The following is a 22,002-nucleotide window of genomic DNA, read 5'->3' as shown; positions in this document are numbered from 1 at the left end:
TGCAATAGAAACCTACAAACAACATTGCTCTCCATACACAAACACACAGACAGAAATACTCATACACTGTTCTCCACAAAAACAGGCATGTCAGCCATCATGCAGTGCTACACCTGCAAGAAAGAAATCCTACCCACAAGACACAATGTCTAAGATACACAATGTTCCCAGCAGGTGATCTGCCATCTTCCAAAGGCACCTACTTGCTTCCAGTTGTACTAGGCATTGGAAGAAGCACTTTGATGAATACTCGTGTTTGGAGGATCTATTATCTTGCTACTGCCCTGTGCTTCATCAGTATTTTCAGGAGATTTCATCGCCACCTTGCCTTTCAGTAGAGTAGTTTTGTGGTGCTGGCAAATGAAGTAGAGGATCTTGAAACACGACAGGAAAGCTTCGGTTATGCTGGAAGAGAAAAGCTTTTTGCATGGGTGACAGAACTGGTAGAACACCAACATGAAGAAGATGCCCATGCAGTAACCTATCAGGAGCTGCAGGAACAGCATGGGGGCGCAGACATACAGGTAGAAGTCTGTTCTATAAATGTACCACATCAGCAGGAGGAAGGCGTTCTCCATCAGCCGCACGATGTAGTACACGGTCATCTGGTACCAGTTCTGGGATTTGCTAATCAAGTCAGGGTCACTGAGCTCCACCTGAGCTGCCGACCAGCAGAACATGTTAATGCCAGCATACAGGAACGTGAGAAGGCACAGGACGATGGTAGTGCCCAGCCTGCTCAATTCCTTCTCTATGTTCTCAGGAAATGGAGACTTGCTAAGCCAGAATTGAATCCACGGGTAGAAGAAGAAACATAAGAAATTCAGCAGCACGACGAGGAAAACCCAGACTCGAAGGACTGAACCGAAAAGCACCAACACTGTGACCCGCGTGGCGATCTCAAAGCTCCTCCACATGAATATGCAGAGGTAGGCAGCAGGTTTCACACGGACATCGTAATCGTCGTACTTTATCTTAATAGCCAGGATGTTGCAGCGTAAGGCGCCATAAACAATCGACAGGAGAGAAAGCACCATAAAAATACCTACAAAGAGAAAAGACAAATCAGGACCTTCAGCTTAGCAGCAGATATCGCATCAGGGGAGTGCAGGTGCAGTCACTGTCACCGCAGTCCTGGGGATTCCCAGCAGGGTAATGCCACAGGGGACATTCCCAGCCTGTACTTGTGTGAAGAAAATCAACTCTACCCCGTCAAACTCAGCACATTACTCTAATCCTACCTCCTATTTTGGTCCTCATTTGATACTTATTCCAGTAGCTAACAAGAAAAAGAAGGCACTTAGCACAAGGCACAGGTGTCTCTCCCCCCTGCCCAGGGCTGTTCATACACAGGCTGTCCTTGGTAATTTCACAGCTCAGTCACTAGAATATCCAACTTGCTCCCAAACTCCTACATTACTCCACAAGGCACAGGGGTGCAACTTCCTTCCCGTGCAGATAAAAAACTGCAAAATAGAAGCTGAAACTTAGGAGTAACTTGGACATGCAGATAACTTTGTGCTTGTGAAGTTCAGTGTCGAAGCAAACCACAAAAAAGGTATGTAACACAGCTCAAAACTGAAAGCTGAAGGAATTTAAACCCAGCACTGTCCTCATTGTCTCTGACTGTGTAAAGACATATTTACCCACCTGCCTGCACTGTGTTTTCCTATACATCAATTATCTTTATACACACATCTGTGTCATGCATTTAAAAAAAAAACACTACTAAAAATGCCTTTAAATTCAGCTAAATTTTCAGTACCCAAAAGGAAGGTTTCACATTTACATTCTGCAGAAAAGTGAAAGCAGAGACCAGATGTTACTTGGCACTGCAGGAGAGCATCCTGTCTTGCCACATTAAGAAAATACAAATGTACATGAATACACAGAGAATAAACAAAGTGCTACACAATTATATAAATATTTATTCACAATTTTTACCAACAGGCTGAATAGCTGATAATGCATCAGATAAAATAATCAAAGTTGGGATTCCTTAATTATGTCAATTGCATTAGCATTGCTTAGCAACCAGTGTTTTCTGCAGCCTTCAATTAGTTTGTGTGCAATATCCTACAAATAAACTGGATTTCCTGTTTACCTATACGACCAAAATTATCAGGGTTTCTAGGGCTTCTTCCCTAATTATAAGTCACTAAATTCTAAGCAATCCTTTGGAAGAAACAAGTATATTTTAAGACCTCTAACAACTTTCTAAGAAAATTTTCTCTATCATTTCAGCTAATCTCTTTTCCATTATGACTCACAAAAACCTCTGAATTACTTTGGAAAACAATTAAGTCTTTATATGTAATTTTCTAAAGCACTCAATAAGGCAAAAAGCATTTACCATTTTATATGGCAATTTTGTACATGCCAGTTTGGTGGTGCATATATTCTCTGAAAATGTTTATGTTGAAATTGTTAGTAGGCAGTCAGTAGTTTTTAGACATCTCTCTAACAGCACTGAATAATATCTCAAATAATCACTTAAAATAAACCTGTGACAATAAACCTATATGCAAAAAGGCACATAGAGCTGGGCATTTTAAAATTTTATGTCTTAGAAAAACATCAGCTGAAAGCAGAAGAGCGGGTGAGCTCAGTCAAGACTATTGCTTGATGTCCTATGGCTTTTTACAGAATCTTTCCTGTAGTCTTGACCTGTGAATGAACATAAATTCCAACAGCTACTGAAGCAAAAGAATATTCTCAGAGCTAAAGGAACATAAAGATGCACCCACCAGGGACTTAGTGCTGCTGTGCTGGAACTCTGCTTGCTGCCTGCTTTGTGACAAGCGGAAACATTGATATTATTCCCCAATATCACTTTAGGGAATCTATATTAATCTCAAACCTATCTTACAAACTCAAACCTTCAAAAGAGGCATGTGTCCATTGACAGAAAAGAGGTCATGCTGACTCTGGTTTAATACACTAGTCCGGTCCTACTCCTTTCCTAAAAGCTCATTATTGTCACCAAACCTTCAGTTCAAACATAACTTTTAACTCTGTGAGAAAGATGGTTTGAAGCAACCACAGAGGGAAATATGAGAGGGTGACACTGTTGTTTTTACTCATCCTGAACAGACAAAGAAATGCAAATTTAAAATGTTCCCCTGGAACAGTTCCAAACCCTCTAACAGTCCTTATAAAGGTGGCATTTCACTTCTTCCTTCCTCCTCCCAAAAGGCTATCTTTTTCTTACAAATCAGAGGTGGACTCACAGAGTGATCCAGGGAGGCACTGATTTACTTTGTTGTGTTTTGTTATTACATCTGAAGTCCTTTCAAGATCTGGTCCTTCCACTTCAGAAACCATTGAGGCAGCGAATTCTGCTCTAGTTGAGCCACCTCACAAGTACCACTGAAATCTACTATAGATACTAAAGTTATATGTGTACAAAACAGAACTAGGACTCAGATCAGGCTAATACACGTGGGTTTCAAATGTTGTATTACCTCCAACATTTTTACACTCTTCATGATAAACAGTCACCAAAGCTTTATGTCGCTCATCACTAACCTCAAGAGTTGATCCTGCTTTTGCTTATCTTGATCTTACATTCTTGGCAGACTGTGAAATGACAGTTTTGAAGAATGCCAGACACTGGCAAATCCCCCATAACCCAGAAGAAAACATCGAGAGAAATTAATGAATGTCATGAAATACACAAGAAATATACAGCACGGCTCTGGCTAACAAAGGGCTAGGCAAGGATGCATGATCTTTTCAGATGTGTTCAAGCCAACACAATAAGGAGTTTCAAACAGATTTGAAAGGGACAAGCCATGTCCCCAGCATGATGGTAAACAGCTTCAGTTTCTCAAGTGATACCAACCTCATTACCCTTGAACAAGCAGAATTTACACAGAATGAGAGGATATGTAGGAATCCAGAAAAATAACAGACTGATGAGGAGACAAGACAAAACATGTGGAAGTCAAAATACAAGAAAGTGATCATTGTAACAGATGCAAATGGAAGACAGCTTGAAATTTGGAGGACTAGTGTCAAAGAACAGGGAAGCTGAAGACATCTGAAGTGTGGAATAAGAACTGGGCTGATGGATAAAGAGATTGCAGGAAGTTTCAGTATATCAGCAGCTAAGATACATACAAGAATATGGTTAGGACTCTTGTTTTTCTGATGAATGAACTCTAACAGACATTGACACAGTTCCTAACTGTGAACTTTTTTCTTTGCATTTCTGTATTTTAGAAATACAGCTGTATGGAGATGTTCCTGGGAAGCATGAAATAACTGCTGCATTTACAAGTGGGTTCACCAAACTCTGTGGTGAGCCAGCTTATCTCTGGCTATTTCACCCAAGGAATGTCACTTATCAGTTTGTGATTACAACTTATCCCAGCAGTGACCAAAAAAGCTAGAAGCAATAGAGCATTACAAATGATTATGAAATTTGCAGTTCTCTGATCATCTGGAACATAGGAGTTCTCTTTGGAAATCATGACCATTACGGTCAAAACCAGTAATAAAAGAAAGACCATAAAATGGTGACCTTTTTCAAGTAAATGCCATCTACAGCGAAGTGACTGGAGATTTTCCTAGTTCCACCAGTCAGTAAAGGATTCAATCCTGTTGAATCCCACATCACAAATGCCATGGTTATTTGAAGCACCTACCTTAGTTATAAAGAATTCAGGAACTGGAAGGAGTAATGTCTTCTAAGAACCTACTGCTATAATGTTCTGGTTTTGGCTGGGATAGTTATTTTTTTTTCCTAGTAGCTGATATAGTGCTGAGTTTGGATTCAGCATGAGAATAATGTTGATAACACACTGTTTTAGCTGTTGCTCAGCAGTCCTTAAGTCAAGGACTTTTCAGTTTCCCATGCTCTGCCAGTGAAGAAGTATACAAGAAACTGTGAAGAAGCACAGCCAGAAGAGATGACCCGAACTCCCCAGAGGGATATTCCAAACCACTGGTATCATGCTCAGTGTATTAACTGGGGGAAGTTGTCTGTGAGAGGCTGATTGGTGCTGGGGGGTGGCTTGTGCATCACTTTCTTGGGCTTTATTCTTCTCCCTCTCTCTCCCTCCACCCCTCTCTATCCCCTTCATTACTACTACTATTATTATCATTATGATTACTATTATGATTATGAGTATTATGATATAATATTTTACTTTATTTCAATTATTGACTTGTCACCTTTGCCTCAGCCTCCCTAGCTGTGAAGCTGGTATAGATCCTCTCAGGACCTTAAGAGATACAACAAGAGCTATTTAGTGTTTCAGTGGAAATGCACCATCAAGTTCACAGAGGTACCAAAGTCCTTTCTTACATTGAAAAGCTGTTTACCCCATGACCAGCTGGAGATGGTTCTCCATTCAGCAATGAACCAGAAAATCAAGAGCATGTCATGGAAGCAAAGATGCAGAGTCCCGCAGTAAGAGAGCACATGTGTCCTGGTAAGTCCATGTCGTGCAGCAATGCTTGGTGAAGGCTTAACAGCTCGGGTTCAGAGATGAGATGACCACAGTTGCATAGCAGCTTACTGCCTTTTGATTCCTCATTCATTTTGATGGACTCAGTTCATATTTAAAACTGCATTCTTGAAAGTATACCCTCCCTAAAGCAGCATGACAAAACATGCTCCACAATGTACCCCAAGGAATTTTCCAGAAAGTTTTACTCAAAAACCAAAATGGAACAGAGGTAATTTTTTTCTTCTTCTTCACAAAGACAGCTCAGTCCCTCCAGCTGCCTCCCTTTCATACCATAATGGTCACTTTATCAAATAAGTGTTTTTATAGCAACCCAAGTGTGCTACAGAAGGTGTCATATCTAAAACATGATTATACAAATTTGAAAGCAACATCATCACCAAAAGCTATCAGGGAGATGAAACCCACAGCAGAATGCTTGGTTTTCGTGCAGGGCAGCTATAACTGACTGCCCTCCCACCCAAACACTAAAGAAGTCATAACAGCAGCTCTACCTACTTCTGGCAACCGTGACCTCCTGCTGCAGGACACAGATGTAGAGCTGGAGCGTGAGCTGGGGCGCTGAGCCGAGGAACGCCTGGATCACAGAGGCCCTGCTGAACGCAGACCTGTGTGTGCGCAGCTTGCCTTCAGCCTGCCCCACTTCCTTCTCAATTTCTTCTGAGTACCCATCCTTGGGCAACTGCCTCTTCTTTGTGATGCTGACATAGGGTTCTTCAACTCTTTCAGCACTGAAGTAAATATAAAAGGCCTCCACACACCTACAAGCAAACAAGTAGATAGAGTAACAGGGAAAAATGAAAGAATGAAAGATCTCCCCACTTCCTGGTATTTTAAGCAATCACATACTAAATCCTAAGCCATTTTTTCATAGAGCAAAGCCTGTGAGTTTTCTTCTCCAGGTAAACTTGGAATATGACAGAGTTCATTCTCTAAAAGATGAACTATGTATTAATAGAGGGCAAGAATCTGGCAGTGCCCTTTGGGCTTCTTGTAGTACTCAAACTTGGGAGGTTTAATTTCTATGAGATGCCCTTGCTCTCTGGTGTGACATTAAAGTCCTTAAACTGCTCATCCACTACAAGGATGCCAAACCCAGGACCCAAATTGGAAATGTGTTTCTTCAGATTCTCTTGTCTTTCTCTTTTTGTTATTTATACATCTGTGACATACTAATGGGACATGGCAATAAATCTACTTTTCATACCTTTGCCTTAAAACATCTGAAGAGAGAAGCTCAGGGTACAAACAGGTGCACACGCCTCAAAACTTTACCAAGCAATAGTTCAAAACACCAATAACGTACCATAGCAATGAATAGGAGCAGTTTTGAGCCTTGCAACCCTCAAAATCAACATTTTTTTTTTAAAGGCACAAGAATAGGAGCTTTAGTTCTTAAGTGTGCTTACATTTATTGTACTGTTAAAGAAATATTAAATATAATCTCGCAGAAAAGATTATAAGTAAGAAGATGCAGTGTTTCCAGTTGCTGCAGCTCTTCATACTTTAAACACAGTGGAAGCCAAACCCTCTTCTTTATACAGGTCTAACTTACTGCCAACTGACTTCCAAGGAACCAACGGGTGCCAGCACACACTTTTACTCATAAATGACATATTGTTGTACTATTTGCTGTCTTTACCCACACACAGAGACCTCCCTCCATTTGGGAGGAAATAGAAAAGGTTGTCTCCAGAAAAATATCGTAGCAACAAGGACAGTCTGGTTCCTGGAGTATTAAAGAAGATAACAGCCCCAGAGAGATATCTGAAAGGAAAGAACAGCTTCTGCAACTTCTTTCCAATGACTGTTTTTTGATTGGCTAAAACTTTATGAAAACTATTCTAAGAGAAGTGCTTGGGTATGAAGATGTCAAGGGCAGGCTTGGGCATGAAGCAGGACCCAGAACACACAGGGAAATATTCACCCTTGTCTGGGAGGTAATAATAATAAAGGAACAACATAAGAACGGGTGAAAGCACAAGATGAGGGGGAAGGGAGAAGAATTTTAAAAATTACTTCTGTTTATTTTAATAAACTTTACTTCATTTTTTCCTCTAACTGGACCACTAGCAAGTTTCAACTTCTCTAGATGAAGAGCAATTTTGGGATTGTGTAGCACTATTCCTGGTTCACTAGGCTTCACGTATCATTATGATTAAAGCTATTCAACATTCCTGCTGCTCTGGACGCTCCATTCACAGAGGTGACTTTCTGTCTTCCCCTCATTAATCTTTTCAATCCCTGTCAATCTTGTTCCACATGAAAGAATCGATACAGCCAAAAGTAAAGTGTGAAAAATTAATAAAGCACTGTGGATTTATGAAACCAGCATAGATTCTGAAACCAACAGATTGATTTTATTCCAAAAAGAAAGATCCCAGACCATTTTTGTCTCCTTTAGTATTCACAGGCATGCATTCACCCTGAGCTGCGGGCAAGTCTGAGTATATTATGGAAAACTGCATCTCAGCATCAGGCTCTGAACTTTTGCTGTGTGTGATTGGAAGTAGATATAGTCTAGGGACCCATCTAAAAATATGCAATGATCCCATTAAAGAGATCAGGTTTATGAGACTACTAACAATAGCAAACATTATAATCAACCAAACACTGAGTTTTGGAGCAAGCATTTGACTTTTATTTATTATGTGGGTATGAAGTAGCAGTATATTGTTTCTGACAGGGATGTTTTGTCCATACAGAAAAGCAAACATAACATTAAATGGTCTGATGAGCAAACCTTAGAGCCAAATGGGGCTTCTACCACTACAACAGAGTAATAAAAAATGTTATATGCAAGCATTTAGGGTACATTCATAATGATGCCCATGTTCTCCCAGACCCTGCCAGTCTCATGCAAGAGTGTTTCTGGAAGTCAAGCCTTCTGGGACAAATAACAAATGCACTCAGAATTCCAGCTGGTGCCACTGCCCAACTGCTTCAAACAGGAGCAGACTAGCAGCTGACATACTAGAAAGAGCAAGCACCAATCTGAAAGTTTAAGCAATAGAGTGTGGGAGGGGCACAGGCACTTGAATAACTGTCCAGGTGAGAAGGGTCCAGAACTGTGATGAAGAATCAAAGCAGATCATGTTGCTGAATCAGATTATGACTTTGCCTTTAAAGTACGTGCTGAGGGGTTGGGCATCTTGTCTTTAAATGAACTACCTGGCTTGCTCATTTTTAGCACAAAACACAGCTAAGAGACAATGCAAGAAGAGGATTGCTTCACAGCAGCTTTCCCTCACAGTTATAAGTTCCTGCAGCATGGTGAATTCTGCAGAAGCCCTTGGTGCTGCTCTGCTCCAGAGGGACAGGAGTGAGAGATCCCAACTTCTGCACAATCCATCTCCTGCAATGAGGTTTAGGGCGCCTTCAAGAGCCCATCACATGGTATCAAGAGCAGAAGGCAAGCAGCTGGCTGTCTCCTCTGCACGTAAGGCACTGGCAACCATAGCACAGGCTCTGAAGGATGTAAAATTGCTCTGAGGAAAAAAAGTCAGATCTACTTTCTACAGTGAAAGTTAAGAGGTAAGAAAAGGATGGCGCAACTTTCTTCAATGCTGCCATATCTTGGCAGAAAGTAGAGCCACGCTTTTTCAGGAGTCCTGATGGTGCCCACAAAGAGTGATTCAGCTGCAACACATTTGTCTTCTACACAGTAAGTAGGAGGAATAATCCTACCCTCATATGCTTGCTGGGAGTGAGCACCTCATTTCCTTGTTTAATCATGGATGCGTGGGATTGGAACACAGGCAAAATAATGGCGGTGTGAAGAGGGAGAAGGCAATGAAAACAGGGAACTTTCCACACCCAACCAGCACTCCAGGAATAAATGGCTATTTGACACCTGTCCACATAAACCCTCTGCAACTGTACAAGCAGATTTCTCTAATACTTACATTTTACTAATTCATTCTCTTTAGAGAAGTATGCAAAACACTTATCCGTCCTGCAGGTTTACTTACCTGCATCAGGCAAAGATCTGTTCCTCACTCACTGTTCTACCTCCTACCTGCACTGACTTTCTGTTCACCTCACCATGGACACCTGACACATCTACTCGAGAATACAGAAAGAAAATACCCTGAAGAGAACCTTGACGTATTTTTCCCATCTGGAAAAGAGGGAGGCGCATCAACAGTTATAAAGTTTAGAGCTAGCAGGATGTCCTACAGTGAGGTCTGCTGATGAAATCCTACAAGGACAGGAAGTTTTTAGACCTGTTCTCTTTTGAGCTGTTAAGCAGGTCACTAGCAAAGAGAGACTACACAGAAGAGACAAGGCTTCTGCACATTGCCATTGAAGCAGTATCTGCACTATTAGAGCTTATTAGATTTCAAATTACAGAATTAGATGCCCAGAACATGAACGATTGTAAAAAAAATTATTGGGGGTTTTGTTTTTTCTTTTTTTTTTTTTTTTTTTTTTTTTACTTTCTGCAGCTCACATAATCAAACTTTGGCCATAACAGCAGCTCCTCTGGCAGTTTGATGCAAGCTTCCTCCTGCATCTGTTGTGCTGCTGTCTACATGGTACATAGAGACATGTAATTGTTTCTCCTTATGCCTTGAGAAACAAAGCCTGACCCCATTAAAAAAAAAAGAAAAGGTCTATTGTTTACTGTTGTTTATAGCCTTGTCCTATTATAACCTGAGGAAAACAGTCATTAATGTTCTATATAGCAGGCCTGTTATATTTACTCGAGATGTTTTTTGAAAGGGTTCATCCTTCTGCTGGCCCAGCCCTTCCCTGATTGCATCTCCTCACACAGAACAGGCTGGGCTCACACTGGACTAACAGCACTGGGGAACAGAGTTCCAAAGACACCTGCAGTCACTCAAACATCCCTCTCCATGAAGCTGGTACCAGAAGGAAGCACTGCCAGGTTCACAACAGTTGGTTTTGATGATGCCACTTCATTACAGTCTTCAGTAAATCAGGTGAGAGGGAGCCCCAGCATCCAGCAGACTAACAGTCCCAACACCAACTGGTCAAGTCAGTTTGTTGGAAATATGCACTTCAGCTCTTGATCTTTTTATTACTTGAAGAATTGAAAAGGGCAAGCAAGTTAACAGGAGGTTCTCTGGTAGCTATCATGAAGGGTAAGGACAAAAGGAGGCTCAGGGGGAACATTTTGCTCCCTACAACTCCTCAGGACGTTGTAGTGAGTGTGGTGGGGATCAGCCTCTTCTCCCAAGATAACAAGAGACAGGACAAGAAGAAACAGCCTAAAGTTGGTCCAGGGAAGGTTTAGGTGGATATTAGTAAACATTTTTTCACAGAAAGGCATTCAGATATTGGAATAAGATGCCCAGGGAAGTGGTGTAATCACCACATCTAGAAATGCTCAAAAGGCATGTGGATGTGGTATTCATGGACACAGTGTAGTGGTGAACACAGTGGTGCTGGGTTATCAGTTGAACTGAGTGATCTTAGAGGTCTTTTCCAACCTAAACAACTCCCTGATTCTCTGAGGGGTTATTTACACTTCAAAGAAATCCCTAAGCGTAGAATGGTACACCAGAAAAACTACATCCAATAATTATGTATTGGAATTGTAGCAGCGCTTAAAATCTCAAGATGACCTTGGTGCTACAAGTGCCATCCAAATGAAGGGAACAAAGAGACAGGCCCTAGCACAGGAGCAGCCTGAGCCAAAAAGCTCATCATGACCTTCCCTAGGGAAAAGGCAAAAGTAATAAGCCTCTCAATGACACTGGCTACTGTTTAAAGTATTTTTTCTGTTATAATTAACTTATTGTGGTAAAAGAATCTTGTTTTACATAAAAATGTAACCCAAAACCACAAAAGCAAACCTACCCAAATACATCTTCTAAGCATCCAGACAAATTACTGAACTCACAAGGAGTGGCACTGACCTGAAATGCTGCAGGAATCCCCCATGATGCCCAGAAACCTGCAGTCACTTTGTTCCAGCCAAGTCTCTGCAGAGCCTCCAGCATGCCTGCATCCTAAGGATCACAGCCAGGCCACTAAGGGAGATAGGAATTTTGCTCTACAAATTGCTCCAAATTTATAGAGAAACTCCTAGGGAGTGGGAGAAGAAATTTAAAAAGGGTATATTAACAGTACACCAGACAGGGTGTAATTAAAAAAGGGTACATTAACAGTACCCCAAAAGTCCTCTCCAGAAAGAGGGACGCTACCTAATTTTAGTCCTTCCAGTGGCAGCAGCAGGACAGCGAGTGCCTCCTGAACAGGTGGAGTGTGGGTGTTTGGGGAAGGTGGTGGCATGCAAGAAGGTTCTATGAGAGAAAGTACTTTTTTCCCATGGCTCAGATGATTCAAAATAGGCTGAATCATTTGGCTTGCAAGGCTAAATACCCTTCTTCCCTGCCAAGATATTTCCAAATCATTCCCCCAGATTTAAAGGGTTTTTTTTAAGGAAAAAAGGAAGGGGAAAAAAAAAATCTAGTTTTTAAAGATCATGAAGAAAAACTCACACGACATACACGGGCTAATGGTAAAGCAGTGCACTGATATTTGAGTATTTAAGTCTGAACAGAGAAATCCTGACTATTCTCTATCATATGATACCAAACAGAGAGAGCTAAAAAGTTGGTGTTAAGTTTCTTTTAAAGCCATCCAAAGCTGCCAGCTCTCTGCTGCAGCATGTCATCACACACAGCCTCAAGGTTCTTAAATGTTTCATTCCCATGCCACAAGCAGACAGAGCCTGGGGAGGTTCTACTGTCTGTGTCCTATTTGACCTAATTTGACCCAGCCCTCCCTAAGCAGGCCTGGGCTGTGCCAGTGAGGCACAAGAGTCCCAGCAGGGAGGACGGAGCCAGGCTTCACACGAGGGAAGCAGATGATTGAGAGCAGCAGGATTCTCTGGAGCAAAGGAGCAGGTTTGACTACAAGGATGGAGTAAAATCCTCCAAGGACAATGGTCCTTTTCAGCTTGCAAAAAGTTAAAGCCACAGTGCAGTGATAATACAACCAGAAGATACTTTGCCTTCCAGCTACCACCTGTGTATGCCAGTCCAGACAGGGTAAAAAATTTCCTGTGCAAAGCAGGGAAAGGGAAGGTATTTTGTGTGCTGAAAACATAACAACACTTACAGTGCAGAGCTATATCTGACAGGAAGCAATCAGTTTCCTCTTCTGACAGATACAGCAATCTTTAGTTGCAGGAAGGCAAGGAAGGAAAAAAACCTAAACCTTTTACTATCTCAGATCACTCTCCCTTCCCAGACTTTTGTGCTGTATCCTATAAACTGACACATTTCCCTAAAAGTAGAGAGGTTGTTTTGTATTAAACTTTTAATTTATAGAGTCCTTCCAGCCTTTAGCAGAAAATGAGTTTTTCAGGTAGCATGAATGTAGTACCCTATTTAATTAGTAATTATAATTCCAGTTATTCTTGGTTTAGAGAGAGGTCAACATATATCACTTTGTCATGCCTAAAGAATGCCATGGGGACTATGGCACAAGCATGCTGCAGCACATCCAGAGCATCTTCAAACCTGGAAATGCTAAGTTTGTAAATCTTTCAGAAAGGAAGAAGTGCAGAGCTGGCAACACCCTAAAGGAGAGGAGAGGGCTTCCATATGCTCACTAGTTTTACAGCAGTGACTGCAGCTGGGAGTTCACCAGAGAGCAGGAACTGCGGTTCTGCACAAGATAAGATTTGTGTTGTAAACAGAAAACTTGATGTTGAGAAAGAAACAGAAAGTCAAGTCATGATTGGTGCTTGAGGTCAAAATATAAATCTATGTTTCTTTCATATAATTAAAAATAAAATTCCCCCAGTTCTTCTTGTTATTCAAATCCTGTCTGTTTCTTCAAAATCTTGCTCAAACCTTGTCTGCTTCTTCGATATTCTAGCTTGACATTATTCTCTCCTTTTCTGACCTCAAGAAACTTATTTAGATTGATGACATGATTGATACATGACAAAAGTAATATACTTAATTTCTGATAGTTTCTTTCTCTTTGGTTCCTCTCTTCTATTCCAAGAATGTAGGATATTGTTGTTAGCTATTAGGAAATCAGAGCTGTTTAAGATCCGTTAAGCCATAACTTAAACATCTTTAAAATATTAACAAAGCAAACAAAAAACCCGTGCATGGTTATAGAAGTCAATGTTTTTTGAAGTGTTAAGATATTTTGTAGCACCCAAACTGTTCACCTTTCTTAGTGTGAACAAATCTCTCTCTTAAAGGAATTTCAAAAAGTTGGTGATACTTTCTCCTAGTCTGTACTACAGACATACTGCATTTAATTCCCTTTCTTTTTAAATAAAATTTTTGAATACAAAATTAAAACTAATGCCCCCAGGAAACATTTTGTCTTGGAGCTGCACACTGCTGTAACTTTTCATCTAAATATTTTGATTTATTTTTTTCCTAAGGGTATTTTCAGTGAGACGTTGAACTGGAATAGAAGAAACCTCCAAAGCAATTTGGGTCAGGAAGCCCACGTTTGCAAAGAAGACACAGACTAGAGCACCACTGATGCTCTGATGGGATGGGTACTACCGTTGCCCTAAACTCGCAACCGAGGGAAGAATGTCCCGTTCTCTCTCGGAAGCGAACTGAGAGCAAAGCGCTGTAGATGAGGTAGCAGCGAACAGACACAACCATCTGCAAGGAGCCACAGGGATGGAAACCCAGCGCAGAGCGGGACGCGGAGGGGCTCTCGCGGCTGCCCGCGGCCCGGCAGGGCTGAGCCCCTTTTCCCAGGGGTCACCCGCCGCTCAGTGTCCGGAGCGTTCCCGAAGGACGCTGCTCCTCCCGCAGCTGCGGCAGGACTGGCGGCTCCCGGCGGTGCAGAGCGGGAGCGGCCCCGCCCGCCCCGCACAAAGGCCGGGGGGCTCCGGGCGCCTCCGGCCCCGGCCCGCTGGAGGCGGCACGGACTCACCGACCTGACGAGCGGCCCCAGCTGCAGCAGGTGCAGCAGCAGCACCAGCGGGCGGTCGCGGCTCACGTCGCGGTGGATGAAGTGAAGGCTGAGCTGCACCAGCACGCAGGGCACGAGGGCGAAGAGCAGCGTCAGCACCTGCCACATGCCGTCCCCCTCGTCGCGGTACCCCGCGCTCAGGCACAGCGCGGCCGCCGTCTCGGACAAGAAGAGGACGAGGGAGACGAGGACGGAGCCCGGGAATTTCATCGCAGCGGCCGCCCCAGCCCGGCCCGCCCTGCCGCCGCCGACGCGCACTAGGGCCCAGTCCCCACCAGAGGGAGCGCCGCGCCCGCCGCCCGCCCGCGGCCTTGGCGGGCTGGGGCTGGGGCTGGGGCTGGGGCTGAGGCTGGGGCTGGGGCTGAGGCTGGGGCTGGGGCTGAGGCTGGGGCTGAGGCTGGGGCTGAGGCTGGGGCTGGGTCCGGGCCAGCGGCCCATCCTGACCGGCCCTAGATCCCGCCTGCCCCTGGATCCCGCCTGAGGCTCGACCCTGACTGGGCCGGGAGCGGAGGAAGGTTCCCCGGCGGTGCGCGGGGAGCTGCCCCTCATCGTGTCTCCCTCAGCCGTCAGACAGCCGAACCGAGGCGTTGGGGTGAAGGGGAGAGCCGTGACCCTCGGCCCTTCTGCCCCTCAGGGCGCTTCGTCAGGCCGGGGAGAACACACAGGAGCGCTTCGGCTGGCAAGGACAGCCGCATCAGGACGCTGCATCCAGACTTTCCTGAAACACCTCCAGGGACAGTGACTCCATCGCTTCCCTGGGCAGCCCGCTCCAGTGTCTGATCATCCTTTCTCTGAAGAAATTCTTCCTAGTGTCCAAGCTAGACGTCCCTTGGTGCAGCTTGAGATCATGCCCTCTAATCCTATCAGTATTTGCCTGTGAGAAGAGACCGATCCCCAACCTGGCTACACCTCCCTGTCAGGGACTGGTAGTGATAAGAGATCTGAAAGGAAGGGGTGAGGGCAAAGTCTGTACCAGGAAGAAAATAACCCCGTGCAACAATAAAGGCTGAGGTGATTTAATAAATAAACAAACCCCACAACAAAACCAAGCAAACAAAAGGCAGAAAGGGAGTTGTGAGTGCAGGGGAGTCTCCCCTGATGCCCCCAGCTCAGACCCCCTGATCAGGGCAGTGTAGCAGTGTCAGAGGTGCCCTTTTAGCACTTTGGCACATGTTTCTCCTCTTGCTTGCCAGACCTTTTCCTTCAAAGGTTCCTTGGGCCGCCGAACCCTCAGCCGTGACAGCAGCTGTTGACTTGCAGCATTTTCCCACTGTCCCTGGACCTTTCCCTCACCAGCAGGATCCTTTCTCCCTCACCACTAGAATTCTGGAGTCCTTCTGGAGACATGTACCCCAGCAGTATTGCCCATGCCTGCGTGGACGAGCAGCACAAGGTGACAGCCTGAGGAAAACACAAACCTTTGTAGTCCCTCCATGAAATCCTGAACCTGAGCACCTGGCAAGAAAAAAACTGAGGTACCAAGCCAGGTTGGCAGATGGTGCCTATGTCCTGCACAGGAGGCTCCAGTCATCACTTCTATCCTCCTCTTGGTGCAGGTGCTTGGTTCATGCTCAGCTGGCTCTGGTGATAGACCTTGTTTCTTCTTGCCTGTTCCCAGGTAACTGCTGATCTCCCTGTGGGGGTTAGCTACAGATCTGGGACCTACTGTAGCACAAGAAGGCAAGATAAGGAGTGTCAGATATTATTACTGGGATAACACTGCTGGCTACTTCTGCTTATCTGCTGCTGTTCTCTAATGCCATTTACGGTGTCACAAGATTTGCACTAAAAATGCCAATGAACGCTTGGCCATTTCTTTAACTACTGTGCTGGCAAATCTGGAGTCCCATTGCTCAGCTCAAGTTGAGCTCAGCTCATGATGACAAAGATGGAAACCTTGTTATGGGCAGGCCTAGGTGAATTTAATGCTTGTGTCCTTCACTAGGAATGGAGGGGCTTCTGGAAAGGGAAAAGGCCATGGAAACTGAGATTTAAGCAGACTGACAATAAATACCTGGAGTAGGAAACTTTACCAGCCAAAAGCAACCTGTCTTGTCTTGAAGGAAACTACCATGGCGTATTTTACCTAAGCACTGTGCGCAGACTGGATGATTTATCTCATTCTAACATTATTTATTTTAATTTTGATAACCACTGAAAAACTTTCGGAGCACTGAGTCATGACTATTTTGGAAGGAAGAGTTGCCAGCACTATGAAAGATAAATACAGAAATAAACAGTCCAATGCAAAATCATACTGTTCAAGGTTGGACTTTTATTTAAGGCAAAATATAATCACAGCTTTAATATTCATAATATAGATATACACAGTTTGTTCTGCCACTATGAAGCTTAGATTATTATCACTGCTTTTAAAAAGCTATAAAATCTAGTTTCTATCGTAATCTACCATACAAAACTAATACAATAAACACATTCTGAAAGATCACAGTGTTTAAAATATTAGAAAAGCAGGCATCCTGCTTTCAAACAATAAGGTGCATCTCTAAAGAATCAAATCAACCTTGATTCTACAGGCCTGTACCACATCATGGCTGTGAATGGCTGTAACACTGAGAAACCAATCTAGGGTGTGGCACGTACTCAAGGAATGAACATCACACACTGGAATATACTGAATAATCAAGTGTCACCAACACAAACTAGACATGAAATAATGCCACTTAAGTTCCCTGTATTTTTTATTTGTATTGGTATTCATGTATATTGCAGAGATATTGAGATAAAGTGTATATAAACTGCTATCAAATAGGGCCCTGCATATGCAAACACCTGTGCTTTCCTCATACTATGCAAACAAGCCTTACTAATTCCATGGGACTCCTGTGTAAAGGAAAGTTTGTAGGCCTGGGGTCTGGAATGACATAGTTTTACCCCTATTTCACACATGTGGAAGGAGCTACCTTACATGCCTGGAATCAAGTGGAGGCTCACCACTGACATAAGCAAGTGGCCTATCAGGCCCTTAAAATGAGTGCAGGTGGCCAACTCACTTGCAAAACCAGAACGCTGTTAAAGGAAATCCTTCTCTCTTGTGTGGTCGTGGTAATGAAGACAGAAGCAGAATTAAATTTCTGGTCAGACAGCCTTTCTCTTCTATATGATGTAAAAATATATGTTGGACTAGGATCTGGTTTCTATTGCCTATAGAATAAAATTGGCTTAAGGACTTCTACATGGTCAGACTTCTACTGTTGCTGAACATCAGTACACTATAAAATCTCTTGTATTCAAGTATCATTGTACCACTGAGCAAAATGGATTTTTAATTAATTTTCTGCCATTCTAGGTGGTATTGCTGTACTTGACCTAAATGCCTCCATCTTCTCTTTGAGTCATGCAATGAACAAAGTCAAGGGACTCCCTTCTAAGCATTAAAAATAAATATGGCCTTATGTATTTTCAAGCAGATTGCTCTTTATAATTTTTTTTGAGAGCATAATGTAGAATTTCAAATATACGGGGTGTAGGACCAATGGTAACAGTACAAATTAGTTAAGTTTAATAACTGAAAGGCAGATGGAAAAGTTGGTGCTATTGGCTTTTTGAATATATTTTTTTAACTGCTCCATCGTGGATAGTGCACATCACTTCTGTTCCATTAAAAGATAGGAGTAGGCAGTAGGTTCAGCTACAGGCAACTCCTTCACAGGCAAATTCTTCTGTACATTTGATGACTTTGCTATATAATGGCAATGGAGTGCTGTTCAAAGCAGCTGAAACCTGCACAGTGCTTGCTGACCCACTACTTGTGCCATGCAACACTGTGCTATTCCCTTGGAAAATGCCTACTCATATCCCTAAATTGCTGTATTGTTTTGTGGGCCCTGAGCATTTTTGGATTATGGCTTTGAAGTATGTTGTTCCCCTCACAGTGGGATTTTTGGTCATTTTCTTATTTCAATTTAGCTTTCTGCTGCTAGTAATTAGACTAAGACATATTTATATAAACTGAAATGTCTTCTCAGAGCAGTCCAGGCTGTGCTGATATACTGATCTTCCTACAGATTAGAATATGCACTCATGCCAGTGAATATTCAAGGTATGTAGAAGATTACTGCACCTGAGATGTACTTGGCAGACCTCAGAGATCCAAAGAACAACGATATATTCTCAAAATGCACGTGTACACTAAAATAGGTCACTGTTGGCATAAAACATGCAATATGTTGGCAGATACTGTAACTATATGCAGAAAACTATGTGAGTACAAAAACCTGATTGCTTATCAAAGTTTCCATTTGCACATATTCCCCTCTACGTTTCTGAATACAGCAGATACCCAGAGTTTGGTTTTTTCTACAGTATTAAAAAAACCAATCAGTATTCTTGTCAGAGTCTTTCCATGTCCATATATAATCAGTATTAGAACATCAAAGTGGCATTACTTAATTTGACAGAGTAGCAATAAAGGTGATCCCTTTACATGCATTCCCTTATGCATATTTCCCAGAACTATTTAAAAGTGTATTTTGGAATGTTTAGCCATTTCACTTGGTTTTGATTGTCTTAACAGAACTGAAATACTGGAGAAGTGACCATGCTCCCTTCTAAGTCTCTCTTTTATTTAACGAACTAAAACACCAGTGAAAGTTGTTATATAGGATAATGACTTTTCTTTAGCAGGTGGGAAATGGCACAGCCTGTGAGAAGAGACCATCTGGGAGCATAACATAATGTAGTGCAAGTTAGTAGTACACCCTGCTTAAGCAAATCAATCAGTCTTGTTTTCAAGAACAAAAGACCTGGGTTACTTCTTCAGCCTCCTTAAGTTATTCAGAGGTTGGGAAGCAAAGGCAGGGAAATTGAAGGCAACAGTGATGAAAACAAAGCAGGTGTCAAAAGCAGTGGCACAAAATGAACACTATTATGATGAGAAGTTGTGAGTAGCAGGTAAAAATAAAGATATATTTGCTAGAACTGTACTGTAGATAAAACTTACTGCATCTGGTTCTATGAATCCTGAAATCAATTAATCTGGACACTACAAATCTAGCTTCCCTCAAAATCATATGGATGGCAGGCTAAAAGTCATGAACAGTATATAGCTCCTTAAACTGATGTGTAGTCTACAGCTTTACTCACAAACAGCACCACACAAACACAGGTACATCACAAATAAGCACCAATACCCACATAATGCATCCTCTTGGCTTTAACAGCATAATCAGAAATACTATTATATCACTTAAATTCCTATTTGCCTACACTTTAGAAACTAAACACAACCAAGAAACTAATGTGCAAACATGACATTTTTGAAGCCTGAAAGAGACTTCTTGAGTTTCCCACAACACAGTCTTTTGTCACAGCACCAGGGCAGAATCTCTTCAGGAACACATTTTTCATTCCATAAGGGCCCAATTCGGGAGCAGGAGGAGACAGTATCCCATGGAGAACATCTAGCAAAGGTTGCAAGATTGATTTCTCAAAGCAGGAAGAAGGGTACACAGAAGACCTTAATTTTTATTACACTGAAAACTGCTGACAGCTCTACTCAGGTTGCTGCTCTGTCAAATGTCTTAAAAGCAACAAATAAATATTGCAACAGCACGTTTGCAACAGCATATATAGTACACAGAAAAAAAATCCGATAAGACAATAAGGAGGGGAAAGATGAAAACACCCTGCTCATTTAATGAGTGGCATTTCCAAAGAGCCCTGGGGTGTATTTGCACTGTGTTCAGAAGCCGTGACTGCAGCACATCTAGAAGCCACCTTAACCCAGCCAGGTCTGGTAGAGAAAAGCCACAAATCTCTGAGAGTGAGCTCACACTGCCATGTCTGATGAAAGAGATGTTCCAAGATTTTTACCAGATGTAGCCCATGAGACTGGATGTTTGTGTGCTGGCCTTGCTGGAGTCAGTGCTGAACTCACATAACCTGCAGAGATGTTTGGGACCCAGATTTCAAAAACTGGGTGGTTCCATTAATTTATCTCATTGTTGAATGGACTACCTCTTACTCAAATAATTTTCTTTCTCGCTCCATAACATGTGGCTTCATATACAAAGAATGGTTGTGAGGACAGGAGATCTGTTTTGTGTGTGCTGTTGATTGTAACACAGAGAAGATCAGAGTCTCCTCTGAATGTGAATTGGGAGAAATTATACAAAGAGAGACACACAGGAAAAACTACTAGAGAACTGACATTAAGCTCAATGTTGTTTCCTGACATTTGTGAAGAATCATATTTAAAATAAGTGTATTGGCCAAGTTTTACCTTTCTTAAACTTTTCTTTAAGATGCTTCCACAGTTATGAAATATGGAGGCCAAATGTGTTACTGGAACCAACTAGATAAAAAATCCTAATGGATTTGGAATCTTCACTACTGACAACTGGCTTTGCTCTGATCTAACAGGAGCATTTCCACAGGGCTGGGCAGAGCACACTCCCGTATCCATTGACTTTTTTGATTCAGCCTCATGTGTACAACCTCCCTATGGAATTCACACTTCTCACTGCTCAGAGTAACCAAGTAACTATTAGTGGCTTTCTTTAAAGACCATCTGACTTTTTAACTTATGTGTTTTAATAAACACATAACAAATGTATATTGAATTTTACCATTTCCATTCACTAAAAGATACCTAAATTCTTGACAAACTGATACAGAACTGCATTGCTTTATTCACCAGTGATATATGGTTATTTCTATGATTAAGTAATTAATTAGAGCCGCACAGTGCAAGACAGAGTAATAGAAATCCTTATCTGCAGCTCATAATAATGCAAGCCATCTCATTAAAATAACAGTGGCAAGAGCAGGAAGGGATTATTATATTAAAATGTGGAAGGACTGCAAGACCCAGCTCCAATTTATAGCCTGATCAAAGCCCACTGAAATGAAATGGGAACTTTAATCCATTAGGCATTAAAAATAAAGAAATTGTAATCTCCTCCAGCTGAGAATGCAGGAAGAGGGACTGCATTGTTTGGCAGTGCATGTACAGCTTTTTCTCTCTAACCTCTGTTTCTGACATACTGGTTTCCCCTATTTGTCTTTATAGTTATTATTCCCATATAAATAAAAATAAATAAATAAATAAATAGTAAATAGATTTTAAATACAGATATTAATTTTCTATTTTTAGTACAAATCTATGTTAGTGTTTTCTTTAGCTTTCAAGTACCATGTCATCATATCTATAATACACAGAAAACTGCATATAATTGCAACTATAAGAGCTAGTGCAACTAGTATTGAGCAACCCATTTATTTCTATCTAAATGATTTTCTAGCTAAAAATCATTTGGGCATATACATTATTTTGTTAACTAGGAAAAAAGCAATTTTGAGTTTTGTTAGGAGGTTTTTTTTTTCTGAGGATCAGTACGCCATCCCAGGATTATATTCACTTTGCAGGGTTTGTAGTGAAGAATTCAAGGAAAATAGATTTTACATCTGAAAAACTCAGGGTACTGTGCAGAAATGCTGCTAAAAGTAATTAATTTTTAAAGGAAGATTTTGTATCACTGAACAATACTTATCTAGCAATGCTGTACTATGAAGAAAGCATCTGCCTGCTGTATCTTTGCTACAGAACTTTTCAATCCAAGTCTTCTGCATGGAA

At 42.1% G+C, this 22,002-nt stretch overlaps 1 protein-coding gene across 1 annotated transcript; it reads right to left on the bottom strand.

The window, feature by feature from the left end:
- Positions 1–218: 218 nt before the first annotated feature.
- Positions 219–14,954, bottom strand: XK (X-linked Kx blood group antigen, Kell and VPS13A binding protein). Its single transcript, XM_062515169.1, has 4 exons — positions 14,843–14,954; positions 14,371–14,752; positions 5,973–6,235; positions 219–1,045 (listed from the first exon to the last, which is right to left on the bottom strand). The coding sequence occupies exons 1-4, from the start codon at positions 14,952–14,954 to the stop codon at positions 219–221; spliced, it is 1,584 nt and encodes a 527-aa protein (XP_062371153.1).
- Positions 14,955–22,002: the final 7,048 nt, after the last annotated feature.

This window comes from Cinclus cinclus, chromosome 2 (assembly GCF_963662255.1).
Source record: "Cinclus cinclus chromosome 2, bCinCin1.1, whole genome shotgun sequence".
In the NCBI taxonomy this organism is placed as follows: Eukaryota; Metazoa; Chordata; class Aves; order Passeriformes; family Cinclidae; genus Cinclus; species Cinclus cinclus.
The sequence above is the reverse complement of the archived record's forward strand: the minus strand, read 5'-3'. Positions and strand labels throughout refer to the sequence as shown.